We start from the raw sequence: 20815 nt of genomic DNA, 5'->3' as shown, positions 1-20815 counted from the left end.
ACCACACCAAAACACATAACTAGTCAGGGTTCGAAATACACATACTTAACTTGCAATTTGCATGTAATTTTTGAGATTTGCACGTAAAAATGTTCTGAACTTGCAATCTTGCATGTTGAAAATACCTGGCCTATAGTAAAAATACTGAGGCCCTGTGCCTTTGCCAGGGATCGTCACCAGTCGTCAGTAGGTGTTACAAATAATCAAATTGGGCTTTGCTGCAAACTTACATGCTGATTATGTGGATATCATTCCAAAATTTCAAGTTTTGTCTATATTTTCATGTGCCGATTTCTGTCCGCCAAAAGTGACAGAATGAGCAAAATTCTTATTTGTCCTGAGCAGCAAAATTCCGCCAAAGGACGGAATGATGGAAGCTGGCTAAATCATTGCAGTATAGACTAGATTTATTTTGCATGTAGATTTTTCAAATTGCACTTAAGATTTTTGCCAACTTGCAATTTTGCATGTAGCAAAAAAAAAAGTATTTTGATCCCTGCTAGTAGTAGTACCCATCCTTTATTACAATAATAAACATGATTTGGTGTAGTTGTTGAAGACTTGTCTGTATTTCACCTTCCCCAGCTCGCCCTGGCAGCAGGTTAAGATGTGAGTACCTCCCCCTGGCTGAAAAGGTGCTAATGTCGGACGGATTCGCCATTGGTATGAGAAAAGACCTGAACGGTGTGCTGCTTCTTGACACGGCACTTCAGACACTTGTGGATAAGACAGAGGACACTGTCAAGGTCGAGCTACCCTTGTCTGAGGTAAGATTCATTTTGAATGTCACCCTTATTTTAATTATGTCAAATTTCGTGAAATATACTTCAAGTTGAATGCCAATACTACAAAACAAGTTTCTATAAATAATCCATTAGGATTTTGTCTAATATAAGGAATGATGAAAATTACACCTCGTACTTAATAAATGTAACTTACCAATGCAACAGTTTTCATGTTTGCAATTGACATCTTTTTCAGCTTCAATTGGCTGGAATTTGTTTTACATCATGACATGAAAAGAGTCATAGTTTAAATTTCTTGTTTATCTTGCATGTATCAGAACATTTTGCGTAACCATTATGATATTTATGTGTTATCCTACTGATTTCACACACTTATCAACAATAGCAAAACATTATTTTATTACTGTAATTCACTTCGTCTTCACGGTACCAAATTTTCACGGTCTGAGAAAATTCAACTTGTTCTCGGAACTTAATGTTCATTGTCGTGACAAGTGCGCATTAAAAAGGCTGTGATTTATTTGTTATCAGTAATGATAAGTTCACGTTATAGTCGTCACAGTGAAAACCGTGAACATAACAGTACATTGAAAAATTCAGGAATTACAGTATACAGAAATAAACAATAAACAATGATATGGTCCTTACAATGGGCTACAACATATTCAGCACAGTACACCACAAAGGCTAAGCGACAAAGCACATCATATTAACTAGATTCTTCCTGCAGAAACATGAATTTGACCACCAGTACCAAAATCCATGTCACGCTCTGGTAATCGCACTGTGCTAGCTTGTCATGTTAACCCTACTGCTCAAGGCCCAAAGTTAAAGAAGAACATCCTGTAGAGTACAGTTCTACATGTATGTATGTTGACAATGTGACCTTATCACAGGCGACTCAGCTGTTGGCGAGTCTGGAGAGTGTGGATATGCGAGGGGTAGACTACGTGCCAGAGGTGAAAAAGGAGTTGAGGTCGGCGGTGGATAAATGCCAGCAGGCTGCCCCGAAGAAGAAGAATAAAAAGGCAAAGGTGAGGCGAAAGTTTCCCTCACAGAGGTGTACTTTCCCTGACAAGACATGCAAGGAGCGAGCCGTGAGTATGATGACAGGGTTGTGCATGTCTGGAGCTCTAGTATTATACTTACATACTGTCATGTCAATGTATCCTCATTCGTGCTCTACAAAGTGACAAGAAAGGAGACGGTAACAGTATTATATTTTTTAAAGAGGTTGGTGACCTCAAATTACTCGTAAATGTTTGTTGACTGGAAAGGTAGTATACTTATACAATGTACATATATTAAGAACTACTTATTTGGTCCTCTTGCATGGAGGTGGATCTTGGAACCATGGCATCATGAATTTGATTTTTGCTTGACTACACAAAAGTTAAGGCATTTAGACATTGGCTTTTTTTTGCAATTAGATATTGGTAGAATGCTCTAGGGTTCTATTTCAGACATGGTTGAGTCTGCTTAATGTTAGGTTTCAAAGATGTCTGGTTTCCTCTATAATTTCTGTGTCATACTGATTATGCAGTCGTTCATTGTATTTTCGTATCAAGGAGGTCTAATCAAATAAGAAGGTCAGAGAGGGTCAGTCGGGAATATTTTCCAATACAAGAGAATACCTGGAGATGTTAATTGGAATAAAACATACCGTTTGGAAAAAGGTTTTCTTAATTGCCTCCATTGAACATGTAAATAGTACATCCCTAATTTTAACCTAAATTCTCCCTTCCTTCCTTAGTGGGCATGTGTGAGTCTGGAGCTGCCCCACTGTGCTCTGAAGTCAGTCTACAGCGGCTTGGTGAATGAGAGAAAGCGGACCAACCTGGGTCCTGCCCTGCCCATAGCCTCTGCTATTGTGGAGAGGCTGTCTTCCCTGTTAGCCGCAGGGAGCTCTGAGGGTGCTACAGCAGGGGTGGTGGACAGGGCCCTCATGTACAGCGAGGCTGCCAGAAGAGAAACATTCAAGAACTGGCCACACATGAACTACAGGTGGGCATCAATGAATTATTCAGTAGTTAATATTGGCAAAATAGGGCGTGTCTTGGACAAGTGAGCTAGATTGCGCTGACTTGTAAAGATGGCCTCTAGCATTTTGTTACCTGTGCGTTGAAATGCGTGAAGTCAAAACTGCCCAAGAAGACATTGATAAGCTCTGTGTGTCTACAGGTGGTAATTATAGATAGGATTCTTACTGCTTCTGTCAAGGTATCTAAGGGACCGTCAAAAAGTTGTCACATTGGCCTGGTAGTCGTTATGTAGAGATGGTCATTTGTACACATTTGACTGTGTCTACTTTCAAATTTATTTTATTCCAGACAGTATAACTTTGAAAAATGAATTTTGTAAGATTGGTTTCTGTCTCAGTTTATCATATTCTGCCACAGCTAAATAAAATGGTAGAAGTAAATTAAACATGATCAATGAATGGATCCTTTCAGCCAAACACCATAAGCCCTGCCCCCTGTTCGATCATGTTCTATTTCGAACACCTCGGTCAAAAACGGTGCGAGTAAGACAGAACTGGCTGCCTCCGCTATTCCGCAATGACCAAGTATTCAAAATAGAATAGGCCCGGATTTTATTTTTGCTCGATATGGCGTTCGGCTGGAAGGGTCCATTAAGTGACATAATACAGAAAGATCTCACCTGCCGTTGCCTGCTGTTGTTAGATGGGCCCTGCCAGACGCCATGGCACAGGCCGGGTTCTACCACCAGCCCACCTCCAGCCGGGACGACCGTGCCATGTGCTTCACCTGCAGCGTCTGTCTGGTCTGCTGGGAGCCCACAGACGAACCCTGGTCAGTATGGAGTCACTCTGGGCACAGCAGTTAACCACTATGGGTTTCTTTCTTCCATCAGTTATATCCATTAGAATATAGGGAATGATTACCATAGTATACTCTCTGTGTGTAGACTGGTTTAATGTTCAAAACAAGTATGACAAATTAAAAGCAGTCTTGCTGCCCGAGGGGCTGAATTGCACAGCTTGACAGTCTTTTCGTACATTATCTTTACACAAACATGATTATTTGATAAACAAATATGAAGTATACAACTTATTACAACTACTGTGCCCTGTAGCATTAGTCTTGAGGACAGCTATGCCTATAGATGCACTTCTTTGTAATGTTCATCAGCTTGACATTGCGATACAGCATGTAGTCTTGGAACAATATGTAAACTTCTGTCTTAATTTCTTAATAAGAAAAATATCTGTTGCTTCTGTAATATGTGATAATTACATATACATGTAAGATTGATGTAAGCATCATAGATGGAACAAACTTCAAGATATGTAATTCAAGGGATCATGCAAAAAGTAACCATTTCAATATGTTGCCAGGTCTGAGCATGAACGCCATTCCCCAAACTGCCCCTTTGTTAAGGGAGAGCACACACAGAATGTGCCAATGTCGGTCACCTTGGCAACAAGCCCCGCCCTGTCCCACAGTGACTGCAGTGAAGAGGTAGGTCATGTTTGAGAACTGAGATGACATTCCATGACCTGACAATATCTGTACTTATTCCTGCCATGTTTTGAAGTACCTTGCATAACTTAATGAAAGAAAGGTTTTGTATTTACTCCTACAAAAGTACATGTAGTCACAGATTGTTTTGATTTTTTGTGAATGTTGGTTACAGGTCCCTAATGTGTGTCCTTTCCCTGCCAGATCTGTGCAGTCAGTAACTCCTCCTGTCCAAGTCTGCTGGCCACAGCTACCATGCATGGGAACATCTGTGTGTGGAATGTGGCGCGGCAGTTGAAGATGGCCCTGCAGTTTACCGTGGACCCCAAGCAGACGTTCGTCACCCAGACCCTGTCAGCCAGCCAGGTTCAGAGACGCAAGATCCTGGAGGCCTGGGTGCACAAACCTGGGGAAGACAAGGGCACAAGGTATGTGGGGAAGGGGCTTAGGTGCAAAACACTTGGGGGACGTAAGGAGAAAGAATAGGAATGTAGGACTGGAGGACAGTGAAGATAGTGAGGGAAGAGTAGAGAGAGTGTTAGTGTAGCATAAATACAGACTTGTGACAGGCAAGTGATTGTCACTAAAGGGAAAAAGAAACTAATGGGAAAGCTGTAAGAAGGTCCATTTTTTCTGTTGCATGACATGAAAAATATGTTTACTGTAAATGCAGTAACATTTGCGGTGGTTTTATGTTCGCAGTTTTCGTAGTGGCTACTTCACCGTGAACTTAAAACCACCACAAATATTTATCCATTATACAATAGTCATGTAGTATGTGACTACAGTCTATGACGCCACCACAAAGTTAAAACCACCGCAAACACTCCATTTTTCTGCTACTGCGAAATCAAATCCTCGCAAACAGAAATGCAGTTACAGTACACTCATGCTAGGCCACCCTTTTTCCTTCAGCTCTGGTGCTAACAGTGACCAACAGGTGGCCTCCAAGTCAACATCAGCCACAGTACCTGGGTCATCCGCGGGCCGAATATCACCTAGCGACCTGCAGATAGACGAAGCCAGCACAGAGCCATCCATGGACACCAATGGGAACGGGCCTCACCCTGGACAGGAGAACCAGGGGGCCGAGGCTCCTTCCCAGGGCACTGAGGGCGGACAGGTTAAGAGCAGCGAGACCAGACATAGCCAGAGTGACATCATGGAAATCGATCTGGACACGGGAGCCTCTTTCCCCCTCGTCACACCTAGTAAGTGTGTTTGTGATCTGTAACAGTTCCTCATCACCTGAGATGACAACTTAGTGGTTAGTTTTGACTGATGGATGTACAGCAGGCAGTCTTGAGTAGGAAAGTTTTAAACTTCAATAAATGTCACCAAAAATAACTTGGATCCAAGGAATTCTGGATATTGTAATATTTACATTGTATTTTGTCTGTTTTCTTATACCCAAGAATATTTTGCGATCTTTTAAGACCTGCAAAAATGTCTAAACTAAAACCCAAACCTGCAGTACTATTAACTTGCTTTAAGAAGCTCCTTCCGATCTGGTTTGAAACTGATTTATGTCCCATTCTGCCTACAGGTAAGTTAGTGCACTTCCACCCAGACGACATCCATGTCACAGCCCTCTGTGTTGTTCAAGCCCCTGACGACTCCCCCACCCCGGAATCTCCAGTTCCCCAGCAACTCAACAACCTAAGTGACCCGAGTCTGGACACCAAAGAGAAAGACTCGGACAAAAGACCTGTCAGCTTGATATCAGGTCTTTCTCTGTGGAAGTCTAGTGTTGTTCAAGATTTGAACCGAAAAAATGCAGCATTACAACGAAGAACTCCACATGAAGTAGCCAGCAAGGTTGACTTGAAGGTAGAGAAAGTTGTTGGTTTGCCAGAAGAAGAGTCAAGTTGTCTATACCTCTTGGTGCATGACATATCAGGGATTGATGAAGAGAACTTCAGGCCAAGGAAAAACTCTGGTCCTAGTAGTAGTAGTGGTAGCAAAGGATCCTCCCTGTACCAGAGTTTAGCACAGGACTTCTTCGTGTCCCAGATTTCTGAGTTTGAAGACCCCATCTTGCTTGATGACCCGATAGAAGAAGGTACCGTTGTAGGTGAGGTCATCATGGAGACGCCATCCCCTGTGGCGATGGTGGCCAGTCCAAGTACTCCACAGGGAGATGTTCCGGATGGGAAAACTCCATCTATAAAACCAGGGAGCATGGTGCAATGCATTGAGCTGCCTATCAAGAAGGAGGGGAGATTTAAGATCAGCGCCATCCTCCCTCTTGTGGATGGCAAGCACATAGTTGTCGTTGTCACAGCAACAGAAGCTCAGAGGGTGAGACGGGCAAACTCTTCCAGCAAGGTGACAACGGAGGATGTGGAGATGAAGGAGGCGGAGGGTCCGGAGGAAAGTCAGAAGGAAGCACACGGTGCAGAAGCCATGGATAGCTGTGATGTAAAGGCAGCCCAACATCCTGAAGGTGCTAGTGCTAAACCAGGAGAAGATGCTGCCTCTGTTCAGGAGGAGGCCAAGCCAAAGGAGGTGTTTGGCTACTTGCTGCTGTATGAACTGTTCTTCACACAGGAGTTGGTGACTGTGGTGGGGAATCCCGTGGCGGTGCACACGTTGCGGAACCTGCGGGACGTGCTCACGTTCGTGTCGGTCCTGCCGCAGGACTTCCTGGACCTCCACGGGGAGGACAGCGAGAGTAACTCAGCATCAGAGGATGAGGATGATGAGGGAGCAACAGAACATCAACCCAGGAGAGAGAGGAAAATCAGGTACAGTACAATTTTTTGGTACCTTCTGCATCTGTGTCTGTATATTAAACCGCCTTTCGGCATAAAACACCAACATTGCAGGCACAAGGTATGTGGCAGCACTCTGGTATGTTATGCCAAACGATCTGTCCCACCTAACAATTGCACATCTAGCTGGAAGCTTCAAGCTCTCTATTCTTTTCTAATTGTATCCTCGTTAATAGCAGCAGGTTGTCTCTAAACATAACTTCAGCAGCATGTATGAGAGAGGGTATTTCACTTAGTCATTATACAACTGTACCTGTTATGATCATGGCTGTTCCCATGTCCTATTTATTGCAATTTTGGAAGGGTAAGCTGAAGGTGTTTTTGTGGTATCCTATGCTCAAACTGTTCTTGATAGGTCTAGAAAGATTAGGATTGGTAAATGAAGCTGGATGAAGCAATGCCAATGAAATTTTGTGATACAACCAACCAGGGGTCTAGGTCAGCTTGCTGCTACAACACAGGATGGGCGTGTGTGTCTGTTTGATGCCGGGACCTTCCAGCCCCTGGCAGAGTTCAAGCCACAGGAGGGAGAGAAGTTTGTACATGTGACTCACTGCTCAGGGTCTGGTCAGCTGTGTGCTGCCACCTACACCGGGAAGCTACACTTCCTGAAGGTGGGCTTATTATTCTTGTTGGTTAGGAGTTACGAGTAAGGTGTGTCCGAAGTACATGTAATGGTTAAGTGTTTTGATGTATTGTTATTTGAATATGACAGAGTCTATATAAAATGTGTATGATTCTTGAGGCCGACTTGGAAACTTACAAAAGCTATCAGACTTGCTGATTAACTAGGATGCAGGCAAACAATTATATGCGACTAAGGCATTAAAGAATGCTATTAGATTGCTAATTTCAATTTTGTGCAAAATCTGATTCTTATATGCTGCTAACATTAAATCATCAATCTGTATGCTCATAAAGATTAGAAATTCATTGACAATGTATACAAAGTGAAATGGAATGTACTTGTTTTTGAGGAGCTGTTATTTAAGATGCACAAGATAACATTGACACGTTTTGGATAACATTTCTCCTTACCCTTTCCAGGTATCCCACACGAGAGACAGACCAGCGGAGGTACCCCAGCAGGGTGTGGTGGAGGTAGACTCTGTACCAGAGGAGACCACGGTAGAGAACTCAGGGGTGATACCATCACAGCCCCCTGCTCCCACTACTATGGACACCTCACCACCCCCAGCAAAAGGTTTCAGTCTTTTCCTCTTAAATAGAATGATGTTATTGAAAGCTTTGTAGTTCCACTCTCTATTTCTGCATGCACGATATTCAGTATGATTATACATTACATTCCATATTAATTGCAACAAACTTGATTCTTGTATCAGGGCTGTCTCCGGCTTAAATATTTTTCCATCCCAGTCATTGTTTGGGAGCCCATAAAAATACATTGTCAATAGTTTCACGTCATGAACTTCAGAATTTTGGGATGGATGGGGTAAAAAAAAATTTCTGTCCCAACAAGCAAATTGCACTATGGGACAGGTCCCAGAAACAGCCCTGTACACTATATAATGATAATACTGTAATTCCTGATTTTTTCACTGTTTTCACTATGACAATTGTAACGTGAGCTTATCATTACAGATAACAAATAATTCACAGACTTTTTTTATGTTCACATGCTGCCATCGTGAACATTTAGTTCCGAGAAGAAGTTAAATTTTCTCAGACCGTGAAAGTTTGGTACCGACAAGACAAAGTGAATTACAGTAGTATCAGGTGTATTTGCAGCCAGTAGGTACCAAATGTATTGAGTAATGACACTAATTAAGGTTGCTGAGTACGATATTCATATAATGACATATCACAATTTCATAGTGAACGTTAATACACACTATGCTTTGCTAACGCTTCTCCTTTTCCTTGTGTTTAGGTCAGGCAGATGACCTGCTCCTGTACCAGCCCCTGACCGCAGAAACCCTGTCATCCCTGTTTACTATATTTCAGCATGTACATGTACGATATTCATATAATGTCACATCACAATTTCATAGTGAACGTTAATACACACTATGCTTTGCTAACGCTTCTCCTTTTCCTTGTGTTCAGGTCAGGCAGATGACCTGCTCCTGTACCAGCCTCTGACCTCCGAGTCCCTGTCATCTCTGTTTACTGTATTTCATCATGTACGATATTCATATGATGCTTGATGCTATGCTAATGCTTCTCATTTTCCTTGTGTTCAGGTCAGGCAGATGACCTGCTCCTGTACCAGCCCCTGACCGCCGAGTCCCTGTCGTCCCTGCGAGAGCTGGTGAAGTTCCGCACGCTGGTGCCGCGCTTCACGGCCACGGTCCCGCCCTGCTGGACGGAGGTGCAACAGGAGCAGCAGCAGCGCAGACATCCGCAGCACCTGCACCAACAACAGGAGGGCGATGCCACCAGACACACACGCTCATGGAGGCTACAGCCTGACAGGTATGTAACTGCTTTGTATGTACACGTTGCCACACATTGTATCCTTTACACCTGCACCAGCAACAGGAGGGCGACGCCACCAGACACACACGGTCATGGAGGCTACAGCCTGACAGGTACATATTCGCCGGGGAAAATTCAGGGGAAAGGAAGCCATAGATGTGAAGCTGCACCAAAATGCTTTGCAAGACGAAAAGTTGTATGATTTGAAGTCATGTTTTTCTTGTTTAATCATGAGATCATCTTAGAGGTGCAGTCAGGGAATTTGTGCACAATATATATACAGTAATGTTTGTCTTGAGTCATCTTGAGTTGATCTCAGCTGATCACCTCAGAGGTGCAGTCAGGGAATTTGTGTACAATATATGTACAGAAGCCATTCAACTGTATTCATGTTAGATGTAATAGTGACTACTAAATATTGTACCACTAATGGAAATCTGAATAGAACAAAACAAAATGAATCAAAACAAAGCCACTGTTGCTGTGGAGGAGTCATTTAGTTCTAGTCAACTGTTGAAAGGAGTAAGTGGATATCAAACAATATCCAAGGCTAAGCTTTGTGGTAAGTTCACCACTTACAGAATGTAGATGCACATGAGACATTGTTCCCCTGTATTTCTCCTGTAGTTCCAGCTGGGATGAACACCTGTTTGAGCTGATCGTACCCAAACCCTGCACCATCGGCCATGTGGACGTCAAGTTCTCTCTCTGCCACAACTTCAGCGTCCTCCCTAAAATACAGGTAATTTATTTATTTATTGATCTTTAGGGTAGTAATACAGGTTGGAATTACCTAATGTATTGACATTTTATAATTATCAACAAACGGGACCAAATACATTTGTACAGTAGTAAACGATATAGATTCCAGATTCAGCAATTTCAGTCCTCTTGTGGCTCCTACAACACTGTTGTCTGTCTGAACTAAACAAAAGAGAAACCCTTGTTATAACTAGCTCTTATCTTAAGCGCATTTCATCCTCTTTTGTTTAAACATTTAGTTTAAACATTTGATCAATACCCTCAAAACCTTCTTTAATTCTTCAGCAAATGTTTTGACAACCATCTTTTTCCTTGCTTCACAGGTCACCCTTCTTCGGCAACGTAACATTGCAGTTACCAACACCAACGGCCCCGCCCTTGACCCTGCCACCAGAAAGCTCCTAACCAAAACTGGGCGGTTGAAAAACAAGGGCGTCAGTGAAGAAGTCTCGAGCTTGGAAAAGCTGTTCGACGACGTGGAAGTGGACCAACCCATCGAGTTTGAGCTACAGCAGGAGGGAGAGGGGAGAGCAGCAGAGGAGGAAGATGACGAGCTGAAGCCCCAGTTCCTGGACACACACAAGACAGATATCCTGTGCGGGCCCATCCTGATGGAGTCTGGGCTAGACCTGACGGGGAACAGTGGCATCCTGAGTCTGACCAGCCCGGCGCTGCTCAGGAGTAAACACAAGGCCTTCCTCCTGCACATCAAGGCTCTGGACCCTGAGGAGTCAGCCGGAGATGCCGTCAAACCTGCCACCAACAATACTAAAGGTCTTTATCTAAAACGTGTGTTGTTTGTTGATTGGCAGAGTCTTAGCATAGGCTGTGTTTGGGATGTCAAGCTTGCTTTGCATGTACATTGTTTGTAGCATGAGAGTCTGAATATTGATTTGAAAGTTTCTTAGTCCTGACAAGATTTTTGCAAAATCCTCTCATTTTGACAAGTCACAAGACTGAAATGATATAATTCTAATTTTCTGTCTGCTTCAGGTGCAGCAATAAAGTCCATTCTTGCAGACAAGGCCCTGAGTGCAGCTGACCGGTTAGCCCAGACTGCACCCAACCAGAAGAAAGTGGAGAAGGTCAAAGGTTGCAACTGGATCCAGGAGTTGTCCATCACCATCAGGAGGTGCAAGAGGACTACCATACCCAGGGAGAGGTCAGGAGGTCATCTCTTATCTTGCTTAAAAGTTCCAGCCTTTCAGAACCATATAGCAAAGCTTTGCACCTGCAAGTTGAAGTCTGCACCAGGTTTTGTAATGTTTTGAAGGAATTAGCATGTCAGAAAACAGGACAGAACTGTTTCAGAGTTAACAGTATCTTTGCCCAAGGCCCCCATTCCATTAGACCACTCTGAATCCGTGTAACCCTTGGTTTTGTAATTGGAATGTCATGCATACAAAATGTAAAGATATGACTGAAAAGATAAAAAAAAAACAAAAAAGTGTAACAAGGTTCGTTTAGCGTCAATGAACTTCATTCAGCGCTCCATCAAGTTGCCATTTAGTTTACAACATGGTCACTGCTCTAGTAGATTATTGGTTATAATGAAAAAGCAGTAGGGGCAAGTTGAGGCTGCCAGACTTTAAGTATACAACATATTAATGGTGACATGCATATAGTATGCTGTGTATAATTTGTAATGTCTGTGTACAGAACCCAGAGATGTCTGATGCTGGAGACACCGTCCTTCTGGGAGCAGCTGGTTTGTTTAGCAACTGGTGAGCAGAAGGAGGCAGAGGCACGGAAATGGGATTTCCCATGTTTTGAGCATGCTCAGATTGTGGCACTTGACATCTTGGCTTGGCTGGCGTCAGTTCAGATGAACCAGAAAGGGTGTGTACTGTCTTTTTGTCACTTCTTTTATTCTTCTGAGCCTTTCACTTCTTGATTTGCGATATTTATGCCAGCACAAGTAGTTTTCCTGTTCACCCCTTTGAATTGTGTACGTTGCTTCTTTCAACCCACAGGGCGAAACATGGTCATGTGATCACCTGTGTGCAGTCCTACCTTCCCAGCCTGGTCAAGTCCAGCTTCCTGGAGGCCACCCGCAGCGTGGCACACAAGTGCACGCGGCTCATCGTTCTATGTCTCGAGTAAGAATGCCTGTCTCGTCCAAATGTCTTATCGTAGGAAATACTAGCTACTTGTACTATGTTCTATACTCAAGTGTCAAAGCTTGGTCTTAAATAGGATTCATCATCTATATTCCAAAAAGCAGTTACTCAAGCAGTTGGATATGATGTTGTAAACGGACAGACGTTGTAAGACAAGTTAATACTATATTGATATAGATTCAGAGGAGACCTGAGCTTTCTTAAAGCAATTTACATGTAGCTGTCATAAAAGGAAGATAAACTTAACATATGTCATGTAATTGTAGCAAGATAGTGTGAAGAATTTACTGAGCATTGTCCTTGCTACCTCCTGTTTAGCTATGCAAAGCAGTCAGGAGACCTGGACCAACTGGCCACGTTCAACGTGGCTCTTCTCCATGCCCTGTTGGACTGCCTGCCCCTAACCCCTCACGCCGCGTCTGCCGGGGCCCTACACTGGTACTTCACCCTGTTCAACCATGTCAAGCTGATGGATGTGGATGCCATCGGCCGGACGTGCGTGTCGCTTCTGTCAGAGCTGTCCGAACAGCTCAACAGCAGGATGTTACCCCAACACGCACTTCTCAGGGCAAGGTGGGTACATGTACAACAACTAAGGTGTTGAAACTAGGTAGCCAGTGCTCCAGTCAAAGATATTCCGACAGCCTTTCCAAGGAAGATTCATGAATTAAAGATGAATGACGTCAGTCATTTATACAAAGACAGTACTATTGATATGTATAACATGATTTGTTGAATGCTGCAACTACTGGTACCTGTATCTGTTGACAATAAAAAATACATGAAATACAGATAAGAGAAAGATGCTCTTTACTGCAATATGATGGGAATAAGAGTGAAGTGGAAGCAAGATAAAAGTGTGTCAACAGGATAATTCAGTGTGCTCCATCTTGATTTCCTATTACTCGTGCTCTTGCCCTTGCCTCTACTCCAGGTTTGGTCTTTACGGCACGCCGTTTGAGCCAGTGCTGTTTGATATCGACCAGTCCATAGCCAGCAAGGCCGGCACTGGCTCCACCCTGGACGAGCTGCTGGCCATGGCCGACAACATCAACAACCCCACGGGCAAGGACAGCGACTCCAACCTGTCGGAGGTGCAGCAGCTGCTGAAGGGCATGCTGGAGGTGGAGCCACTGCACTTCACCTGCAGTAGCACCAGTGATGGCACCCGCATGGAGAAGGCTGACTCAGGTGACAAGCATTGAATAGCTTCTTTGTTCTTCATCAGTGTTGGTAGAAGTCAGTCTTGAACTAGTTTAACTATGATATCCAACACAAAAGTTGCACTCACCCGAATTTTCGACTGAATAGCACCAGTCTTTGTCAAGGAATGAACAATGCACTGCTACTGTGATGTCACGTTATGCAGATAGGACACGTGACTCAGTGAGCAGTGGATCATAAGTTGCAGGAAGTTTATGGCACCCATGGTCTCTGTTCTGGGATAGTTGTAAAGCTCCTATGTAGATGACTTCCTACATTGTATGGTAGTAGTATCCAGTATTTGTTTATACTGCTGCTGGGGTCCCTTGCACAGAGGTGGGTAGTAGTCAGCTAGTCTTCACACCACTCATCCAAGTGGCCCTATCCTTTGGGTCCATGCATATGCTGGATTGTATGGTGCAAACAATATTTCATGGCCTTAATTGGCCTTCTCCGAAGGGAAGCAAAAATTTGATGTCCATGATTCTTCATTCTCCATGATTCATGTACTATGATACTTCAAGCATCTCAAATCTGCCTGTTTGGTAACAGAAGAATTTGTAGCCTTTTATTCATGAACCACCAACCAACCTCTTTGTTTTAAGTTAAGTTGAGTAAGGTTTCAGTTGTAAAGCCTAGAGTCCTCAGAAGGTCTTGGAGAAGAAATGACTTGATGCCATATTCCTGAAGATGGGGTAGAACAGCCTTCGTAACCCCTGCATCGTCTAATGAGTCATTGAAGTCAAGCTTGCCTAATTAAGCTTGATGCTTCTGACTTAGGGAGAAGAAATCCTGCTATAGTTAACGCTCTGGGCCACTCTGATGGTAACATCAGGCCCTGCGAACTTAATATTAAAAAAAGAAGAAGACATTTTACTGTTACCCGGCATGTCAATATGAAGAAGGATACGGCATAACACGGCCTCTTGCCTCCCTCCAGCTCCGTCCCTCCCCACCACCAGTGGTATCTCCGTGGTGGCCCCCATGAGCGGCACAGGCACCACAGCCATAGCCGGGGAGGGCAACAGCTCCGTGCAGTCTGCCGCAGAGGCCGCGCTGGCGTCACTACAGAATGCCATGGCTTCGGCTGAACAGCAGCTGAGCGCACTGCAGCAAAAACAGCAGCACCTCATCAAACTGCAGCAGCAGGTAAAGAACCAAACAGCTGTTCGTCAGCACTCAGAAAATCACCGTGCAAGAATTAGTGTTGACAAGATATGGGTGTCTTAGACAAATGTCAGGTACATGTATCTTTGTAGGAACCTTTATGGATTCACTCATGCAATCTTCAATATGAAATAAGGTATTTACATTGTACATGCACTCTTATGTTTAGGAAAAAAACAAGGGTCCTGTTTCTATATTTATGTCAGCTACAGCAATTACAAATTTTGCGGTTTCATTAACAATGTATCCAAACATGCATATAAAGGAATTCATTTTGGTCAGACTTGTCTACTCATAAACAAAAAATAATTCTACATTCCTAATCAGCCTTATTCTCTTTCTGCTGTGTTTCTGTCTCTGTGTTGTGTATCACATTTCCTGTCACTAATGTCTCCATGGTATGGTACATCCTCATTCTTACCACTTTGCATCTTCAATCATCTGTTTGCTTTTTCTGCTTTTCATCATTTCTTTTGGCTGTCATTTGTTAATCAATTGACTCCCATTTATACTATGAATCTATGATCCTTTATAAAATACACGATTGCTGATTACTTGTTCTTTAACTCCCACATGTAATCATCATCTTGTGAACTGCTATGCAATTTTTACTTGTGCTGTAACTCATTTCTGTTACATTTTGTATTCTCCTTGTCCACTCCTGGACTATCTCTCAATTTTCTTCATGGCATATTAATTCGACATGATCATTTTCTTTCATGTTTCTTTTGTTACTTTCATTAATGTCCAGTTTCCAACATTCTTCCCTTCATCATTCTCCAAGAAACCCAAGCAGTTAAAGCCAAAGGAAGAAAAACTGAATGTAATTTTATCTACCAACTGTACACAAGTAGTAGTTACAATGTCTTAGAATTCACACAAATACAGAACCTTTTACCATGCTTTTGGCAATGGCGACTCTTTCATTTAACGTTAACAACTCTGTTTAGCTACATCTTACATGTATTTCTCTGTAGGCATCAATTCATTTTCCTTGCCCAAGTCGCTGTACTACCTTTCTACATTTTCTGTACTTGTCCATGTGATGTCCAACACCCGTTGTTCTCTGTGTGCTTTCCTGTGCTTTCTCTACTCCTGCTGGTGGCTCCAGTTTCCTGCGTTTATCACCACATCTCTCCCACTCCAGAAGCAGAAGCTGGAGCAGAAGCTGCAGGAGTCCAAGATGGAGGCTAACATGGGAAACAACATCAACCCCGCGCCCATGTTCAGCTACACCACCGAGACGGTCTTTCCTCCGACACCCAAGTCGACCCCCCTCTTCATGACCCCCCCTCTGACCCCCCCGAATGAACCACAGTCAGGAGGGCAGAAAGCAATCTCAGGATTCGGAACATTCCTCTCCTCCTTCCCCCTCCCTGAAAAGCCGCCATCGTATGCACAGGTCCTGCAGCAGCAAGGAAACAAAAAGGTCAGATATTGTCTCAAATAATTGAAACAGGAAATGTTTCTTATTTTGATGTGTCAACTGTTTATTGCCTTTTTGGGTGTGTATTACTTGTTTCTTTCTGGTTGTTGCTTCTTGGTTGTACTGAAGTTCGCTGAATGTCAACTTTATTGTATTATTGACTAGCGCTAAGAAATACAGTTACTGTAACATTACATGTAGTTTGTTTTAATTAGTATTGTAATGATTGTTGATTTATGTAACTTTGATCACAGACTTGTTGTGTACTGAGAGATAACAACATTAATATCTTTCCTTGCCTATTTGGATCCAAGTCTTTATCCCTCACTCAAACTTCAACCTATGCATGCGTTGCTGCCTCTATTTTCAAGGTTCATACAACTGAAGGGGTTTGCATTTCATTCCTCCCCACAACCAAAAGAAGTGGTGGTATAGGAGTTCTGAAAATTTCAAGCTATCTTTTAAAATACATGGAGGAAGATCAGACAGCATATCTTTTAAAATATGCATATGAAGTTGTGCAGAAAACAAAAGAAAAACAACAGTTGTCACCATAGTTTTCTGCTGTGTCTGTCACATATTACAGAAAAGTAGATTGCAAAGACAGGTGACACCAAGGCCCTAGCCTGCCCTGTATAGTATCTGTATTCAGCAAAATATCTGCAAACTTTGGCTATCAAGTAGACATGCAGACATACACAAACAGACTGACAGACTCAGAGTCTTCTACGTACCTTACTGAGAGTCCATTTGTTAGCTCAAATTCTGCCCTAGTCCGATCGTTGCTCACCCCTTCCAACATGAACCTTGTAACTCTTGCTGTTGCGTGGTGTGTGCTGTGCTCTGGTTGGGATGAAGTGTGGTGCCTTCCTCTCCTGTCAAACCTCCAGTATCACCACATCACACTTATGAAGAACCCTACGCTCGCCTGGCAGGGTGCTGAACCCACACCTCCTCCGCCGCCACCTGAGGGGCGACCGGTGCACGCGGTCAGCACACACCTGTACTACCACCTGCTGCAGCCACCTGTCCCACAGGTGTTGACTATAGAGAGGATGCACTCGGGTAACATCTCTTGATAGTTATGCTAACCATGTGTTGAAAAACCTAACTTCATAGGTATGCTATATGTTGAACCTATCAGTCTGTACTTCCCATCTGCGAGTACAGAAGTGTTGCATTAGGCTATGGTAAAATTTTGTTTTACGTAATGTTTCTAACTGAATTGAAGAGACAACCGGGGTAAAGATCTGGAAACTGTGATGCATCTTTAAGAGTTGTGTTCTGTTCTTTTACAAAATAAAAAAAAATAAAGATACAAATGATGGGGATTTAGGATCAATCCAAAATATAGTGTATAATGCATAACATTTCTTTCAAGTAGAAGAAGGGGCTCTCAAAGTAGTTATCAAGTTCCATGTTTTGAAAAATTCAAATGTTGTGAGTGTATGAAACCCCCAATTGATGACAGGTGGACTCTCATCTTTTAGTGTTCTGTACTGTTCATTTTCAAAATAAAGATGCAAATGGAGATTTAAGACCAATTCAAAATGTAGTCTATAATGCATAACATTTCTTTCGACATTTTCTTTCAAATTGAAGAAGGGGTTCTCAAGGTGGTTATCAAGTTCCATGTTTTGACAAGCTCAAGTTCTATGAGTGTATGTAAACCCCAATCAATGACCTGTGGACCCTCCCCTCCATATTCAGGTGCCCGGAGGTTTGCAGTGCTGGATTTCGGCCGGCAGGTCCTGCTGACTGACATGGTGATCCCTGCGTGCGGGGACCTGTCCTCCCTGTCCGTGGACGTGTGGACCCAGGGTGAGGAGGTGGACGGGAGACGTCTGGTCGTGTCTACGGACATCGGCACACGGTCGCTGGTGCTCACTGACCTCATGCCACCACCCATCTGCAGGTTTCTGAAGGTAGGGGTGCTGCAGATTTTTGTAAATATGGCAGTCTTTTACCCAAATTTCTTTGTTTTACTTTGCATGAACATGATGCTTATGTAATTCTACTATCACTTCAAGTCTCAGTTAAAAAGATTAAGCTTTTTCAAGTTAAAGACTTAAAGACTAACCTTCTCCCTACTGCCTAACGATGTAACCAGTACAAATGTGGTTCCAAACAGCTACCTTAGCATGCTGAAATTTAAGCATTGGTATCTTGGAACTTCAACTTTATGCAAATTGAACTGAAAGTTTGAGTGATGAAACTAAATCTATTCAGTATCTTGTTAAAAGGTAGCCTGCAGCTTTTAACTTGGTTTTGATCCCATGTATACCCATCCTGATTAAATCTCGCTTATAGCAGCCTACCCATCATCTGACCAGCCTCCTAGGGAGGGACCAATTACGGCCTTGGACAGAGTTTGTATTGCTCAGACTATTTATTGTATGCCCTGATTACTTGCAGATCACAGTGATTGGCAGGTATGGCAGTGGCACCACCCGGTCCAAGATCCCTGTGGGACAGTTCTACGGGCACACCTGCATCTTCCCCTGGGAGAGAGAGGCAGCCGGGAGTAGTGGTTCCGAGGAGGGACAGGGCCGTGTGGCCAGCGTAGAACAGCATCTACAGCTACTGGTCGCTCTACAGGAGGACATACAGTGCAGGTTAGTTACTGAGTGCAGATGCCTACGCTGACTGAAGATAATAATACTGTAAACATGTTGAACAAGCCTGTGGCTGCATCGACTCCACCACCAAAGTGCAGTTGCTGGCAACAGAGGTTGTAGTAGAGCCTGGAAATCTTGTTGGAGTGTGTCAGGAAGGACACAAAAGTGTGCCGCCTAATCAGCATGAACCCACAGGTAAGGCCCACTTGGAAGAGTGGTGTGAAGACTAGCGGACTGGTGACCACTTGTGTGTCAGGGACCTCACCAGCAGTATAATCAAATACTGGATACTACTACTTCCACTACTACAACTACATACAAATCTCACAATCCTAATTTGGGCAACCTAGGCACCGTTGAAAATCATTTGGTATGACAGAAAATAATTAGTCTCGCCCATGAATTATATTGTGTTCTCTGTGATAATATCTTGCAATGGTACATAAATGCCTGCACTTCTTGATGATGTTTGAATGATCCCCACAGGTACAGCCTGGCCTGTAACCGACTAGACAGCCTGTTGAACAGCCTGGACCTGCCCCAGACCACCTGGGGCCTGGCCTCCCTCAAGAGGGGCACACCTGAGACGAAGGAGGAAGACGTGAAAGTTCAGCAGGCTTACAATGACTGCATACAGGTGAGGAGGTTTGGACAGGGCTGGTGATGTCAGGATGATCATCTTACTTGAAATGAGTTTAGCTTTGTGGTTCCTTTCTGTACTGGATGGATCAGAACTCACCAAGTGATGCAGTTCAACTAGAAGGATTGATATCCAATGTTCAAACTACTTTGCTAGAAGGTTTTTAAGAGACAGTATTGAAAGGTTGACCAAAACTATGCGCAGGACTGAGACAGCTGTATGTCCTTAAGTTGTGAGTAACCTGGGTTTGTTCCTTACAGCTTCAACTCCAGTCCAACCTGGTACATCATGCCATTGCTCGAATCATGAGGGCTTCTGCTGGCCTGCCCACCTACCATATCCCTGCAACCAGCAACCTCTCCCAACAACTGAGGATCTCATCTACCGACAAACTCAGGTCAGAGCAAAGGCTACTCTACAGTACCAGCATGGTAAAAAGTAACGTAATTACGAAAATTCGAAAACGTAAACACGGCGTAATTACGATCGTGTACACGTTTACGGTGAACACCAGATTACGGTGCCGCTAGCTCATTAACGCTAATGAGGTCGATAATGAGCAGCGTGTCCTCGCCGTAAGAACTGATTAGCGCCTTGATTTTACGACAGCGTGAATAGTAAAAATGCTGTAAAATCAACCTAAGGCAGCCTTCCGCTGCCGTGCAGTCTTTCGGGTTGCTAGCGGGCTTAGTACGTTCTCATTTGTATAAAATTCTTATTTTGGGGGGTAGAAAAGGCAATCTGCAACACAACTTTTATACTCTGAAGTGAAAACACAGGTTGGATTTATTCGATTGTGCAATCCATCCGAAGTTTTCTGCATTCAAAGCCACGCACTTTATAGGTCGTTGACCCCGAAAGACGCAGCCTGCGTGGATAGGTCGTTGACCCCCAAATACATGTACACAAGGTGCGTGGATATTTGCGCCGCGCCTCTAGGAGGGAGCAGTATTAAACTTTATACTTGCTCTTCTGAATAGCTTGAGACAAAAAGAGGTGGGGAATAATCACAGTGCAATCGCCATTTTGATCGATTCATGCAAAAGTTCATTGTACGGATCAAGACAAGCCGGTTTGACAAAACATATCATATTCTATAGCAGATAAATAACACATTTACCGAGATCGAGATCTATTCTTGTCTTTGACTTTGTCTTGCACTTGTCGACAAAGACTGAAATTTTTGTTTTGTCTTCAACAATCCCTTGTAATCAGCTGCGAAAACTCGCACGCTGACGGGAAACACGCCCGTGTCGTTTTCCGAGAGCAGAAGCAGTCCTGGGTTACTTTCACATTTACTAACTTAAACAAGCCACAACACTAAATAGGCATCACAATTTTTTTATGTTGGAAATAGATTTGACAAAAATTGACCAAAAGTGGACATTCAATGTTTCGGCACACCCGTGTGTTGGATGTCAACTTAGGTAAACAAGAA

General features: G+C 43.4%; 1 protein-coding gene across 1 annotated transcript in view; it reads left to right on the top strand.

Annotated features, from left to right (window-relative positions):
• LOC118421179 (baculoviral IAP repeat-containing protein 6-like) overlaps positions 1 to 20815 on the top strand; it is a 118213-nt gene that overhangs the window by 5296 nt on the left and 92102 nt on the right. Inside the window, exons 2-26 of the mRNA XM_035828344.1 lie at positions 586 to 767; positions 1643 to 1843; positions 2500 to 2750; positions 3431 to 3559; positions 4105 to 4228; positions 4433 to 4656; positions 5144 to 5439; positions 5775 to 6975; positions 7433 to 7616; positions 8050 to 8206; positions 9207 to 9438; positions 10069 to 10183; positions 10527 to 10977; positions 11197 to 11365; positions 11863 to 12042; positions 12177 to 12302; positions 12642 to 12896; positions 13258 to 13514; positions 14467 to 14675; positions 15841 to 16122; positions 17010 to 17184; positions 17830 to 18044; positions 18535 to 18734; positions 19224 to 19374; positions 19638 to 19774. Of these exons, the coding sequence (XP_035684237.1) occupies positions 586 to 767; positions 1643 to 1843; positions 2500 to 2750; positions 3431 to 3559; positions 4105 to 4228; positions 4433 to 4656; positions 5144 to 5439; positions 5775 to 6975; positions 7433 to 7616; positions 8050 to 8206; positions 9207 to 9438; positions 10069 to 10183; positions 10527 to 10977; positions 11197 to 11365; positions 11863 to 12042; positions 12177 to 12302; positions 12642 to 12896; positions 13258 to 13514; positions 14467 to 14675; positions 15841 to 16122; positions 17010 to 17184; positions 17830 to 18044; positions 18535 to 18734; positions 19224 to 19374; positions 19638 to 19774 (6103 nt within the window). The remainder of the gene's footprint in view (positions 1 to 585; positions 768 to 1642; positions 1844 to 2499; positions 2751 to 3430; positions 3560 to 4104; positions 4229 to 4432; positions 4657 to 5143; positions 5440 to 5774; positions 6976 to 7432; positions 7617 to 8049; positions 8207 to 9206; positions 9439 to 10068; positions 10184 to 10526; positions 10978 to 11196; positions 11366 to 11862; positions 12043 to 12176; positions 12303 to 12641; positions 12897 to 13257; positions 13515 to 14466; positions 14676 to 15840; positions 16123 to 17009; positions 17185 to 17829; positions 18045 to 18534; positions 18735 to 19223; positions 19375 to 19637; positions 19775 to 20815) is intronic.

This window comes from Branchiostoma floridae, chromosome 1, assembly GCF_000003815.2.
Source record: "Branchiostoma floridae strain S238N-H82 chromosome 1, Bfl_VNyyK, whole genome shotgun sequence".
Lineage (NCBI taxonomy): Eukaryota > Metazoa > Chordata > Leptocardii > Amphioxiformes > Branchiostomatidae > Branchiostoma > Branchiostoma floridae.
The sequence above is the reverse complement of the archived record's forward strand: the minus strand, read 5'-3'. Positions and strand labels throughout refer to the sequence as shown.